General features: G+C 52.3%; 1 protein-coding gene across 1 annotated transcript in view; it reads left to right on the forward strand.

Moving 5' to 3' along the window:
• Positions 1 to 2,500, forward strand: part of LOC107293876 (nuclear receptor corepressor 1-like) — a gene marked incomplete at both ends in the record, with an annotated part of 107,081 nt that overhangs the window by 67,453 nt on the left and 37,128 nt on the right. The window contains one exon of the mRNA XM_029285549.1: positions 182 to 336. Coding sequence (XP_029141382.1) covers positions 182 to 336 — 155 coding nt within the window. The remainder of the gene's footprint in view (positions 1 to 181; positions 337 to 2,500) is intronic.

Here is a 2,500-nt window from a genome sequence, read left to right on the forward strand (position 1 = left end):
CATAGTTCCCCCATGCTGGCTCAGGAATTCTGGGAGTTGAAGTCCACAAGTCCTAAAAGGGCCAAGTTGGAGGACCCCTACTGTAAGTTGAGAATTACCTGTCCTTGAGCATTTATCGATTGTGTTTGTCCCCGGTCGTAATCCAGGAACGGCTGCCCATCATCCCCGGCTTCCCCACCAGTGGCTACACCCTCCTCCATCAGCACATCAAGGCTATGCACAAGTCCAGCATCCTGGAAGAACAGCAACGCCAGAGACAAGAGCAGATGGAGGTGGATTTCCGGAGGTCCTCCAGTCCCTGCGGATCTTCAAAGAGCCCGAACGTCGAGTGGGACGGTAGGTGAAGGAGCCTCCCCTCCCCATCGGAGGGCATTGTGGGAAACTGCTTTGCGCTGATCCTGGCTGAGTCTCCAAGTCAGGGGCTGACTCTCCCGTCTCTCTCTCTCTGTGTGAACCATAAAATCAGGCATTGGGAGCAGGTTAAGAAACAGCTAAGGCACTGTTTCTCAGCCTTGACAAATGTAAGGTGAGTGGACTTCAACTCCCAGAATTCCCCAGCCAGCCACGCTTTAAAATGGGTGGACTTTCATTCCCATAATCTCCCAGCCAGCATCCTTTAAGAGGGGAGGATTTCAACTCCCAGAATTCCCCAGCCAGCGTCCTTTGAGAGGGAAGGATTTCAACTCCCAGAATTCCCCAGCCAGAGTCCTTTTAGAAGAATGGGCTTCCACTCCCAGAATTCCCCAGCCAGCATCCTTTAAGAGGGGAGGATTTCAACTCCCAGAATTCCCCAGCCAGCATGCTTTAAAAGCAATGGACCTCACCTCCCAGAATCCCCCAGCCAGCATGCTTTAAGAGGGGTGGGCTTCCACTCCCAGAATCCCCCAGCCAGCCTGCTTTAAGATTGGGGGACTTCCACTCCCAGAATCCCCCAGCCAGCCTGCTTTAAGAGGGGTGGGCTTCCACTCCCAGAATTCCCAGAACCGGCCCTGGGGGGAATCCCAGGGCTCCCATTTCCTGAGTACATGGTGCAGCACAGTTCTCTCATGGACTTTCCCCCTCCTCCCCCCCTCCTATTCCCCACTGCTCTCTCTTGGCCCGGGCTTCGGTCAAATCCCTGAAGGGAGGGGGAGACAGGGCTGAACATTTGATTTGCGGTCTTCCCAGCTGTTTGACGCCAAGTTGACAAGCAGGCTATAAGTTTCACGGGGGATCATGGGAAACCGGGCAGGCCGAGGGCACGTGCCAGCAAAGGCCAGTCGGCCTTGCGTGACGGCCCAAAACCCGGGAGCCCAGCGAGGCACGAAGTTGTTCTAAAAATAGAACTAGGCTTGCTGCTTGCCAGCAGGACCCTTAAACCATGTTTGGAATTGGGCATCGAAGCTCCTGCGTCGTAAATGGAGGACAGCAGGGCCATTTTCTCTTAGGGCTGGTTTTTGCCTGCCAATCAGAATTTTATGACAGGTAGTCATAACGGTCATTTAGTGAAGGTTTAAAGCAGGGGTCTTCCAACTTGGGCCTTGTATGACTTGTGGACTTCAACTCCCAGAATTCCTTAGCCAGGCACGCTGGCTGAGGAATTCTGGGAGTTGAAGTCCACAAGTCATCAAAGGGCCAAGTTGGAAGACCCCTGTCTTAAAGCGTCCCGGCTGAGGAATTCTGGGAGTTGAAGTCCACAAGTCATCAAAGGGCCAAGTTGGAAGACCCCTGTCTTAAAGCGTCCCGGCTGAGGAATTCTGGGAGTTGAAGTCCACAAGTCATCAAAGGGCCAAGTTGGAAGACCCCTGTCTTAAAGCGTCCCGGCTGAGGAATTCTGGGAGTTGAAGTCCCCAAGTCATCAAAGGGCCAAGTTGGAAGACCCCTGTCTTAAAGCATCCTGGCTGAGGAATTCTGGGAGTTGAAGTCCCCAAGTCATCAAAGGGCCAAGTTGGAAGACCCCTGTCTTAAAGCCTCCTGGCTGAGGAATTCTGGGAGTTGAAGTCCACAAGTCATCAAAGGGCCCAGTTGGAAGACCCCTGCTTTAAAGTTACAACGGCACTGGGGAAAAAATGAGACTCAGGACCATTTTTCACACTTAATGACCGTGGCAACATCCTTGGGAGGGTCAGATAATCAAAATTCAGATATAATGGTATCTTGGTGTCCGTCGATAATTTGTTCCGGAAGACGCAACCAACACTAAAAGCAACGGGTACCAGGAAAACCACGTGACCCGCTATTCCAGCCGGAAAAAATAGCGAATCACGAGGCAGCCGATGCCGGAAAGTTCTTCCTGGGAGAAAAACTTCCTGTTTCTAAGCGCACCGGACACTGAATTCGACCCGTTTTGAAGCAGTCGAGTAGCGAGGTGGGACTGTCCTCGGCCACTGGCATGTATTTATGAAACTGGTCGTAAAGAAAGGCCGTGAAATGGGGCAAAACTCCCTTAATGACTGTCTTGCTTAGCAACAGAAATGTTGGGCTCAAATGTGGCCGTAAAGTCGAGGACTAACTGTGAGGT

Source organism: Protobothrops mucrosquamatus, unplaced genomic scaffold (assembly GCF_001527695.2).
Source record: "Protobothrops mucrosquamatus isolate PMUCROS unplaced genomic scaffold, P.Mucros_1.0 scaffold_12, whole genome shotgun sequence".
Classification (NCBI taxonomy): Eukaryota; Metazoa; Chordata; class Lepidosauria; order Squamata; family Viperidae; genus Protobothrops; species Protobothrops mucrosquamatus.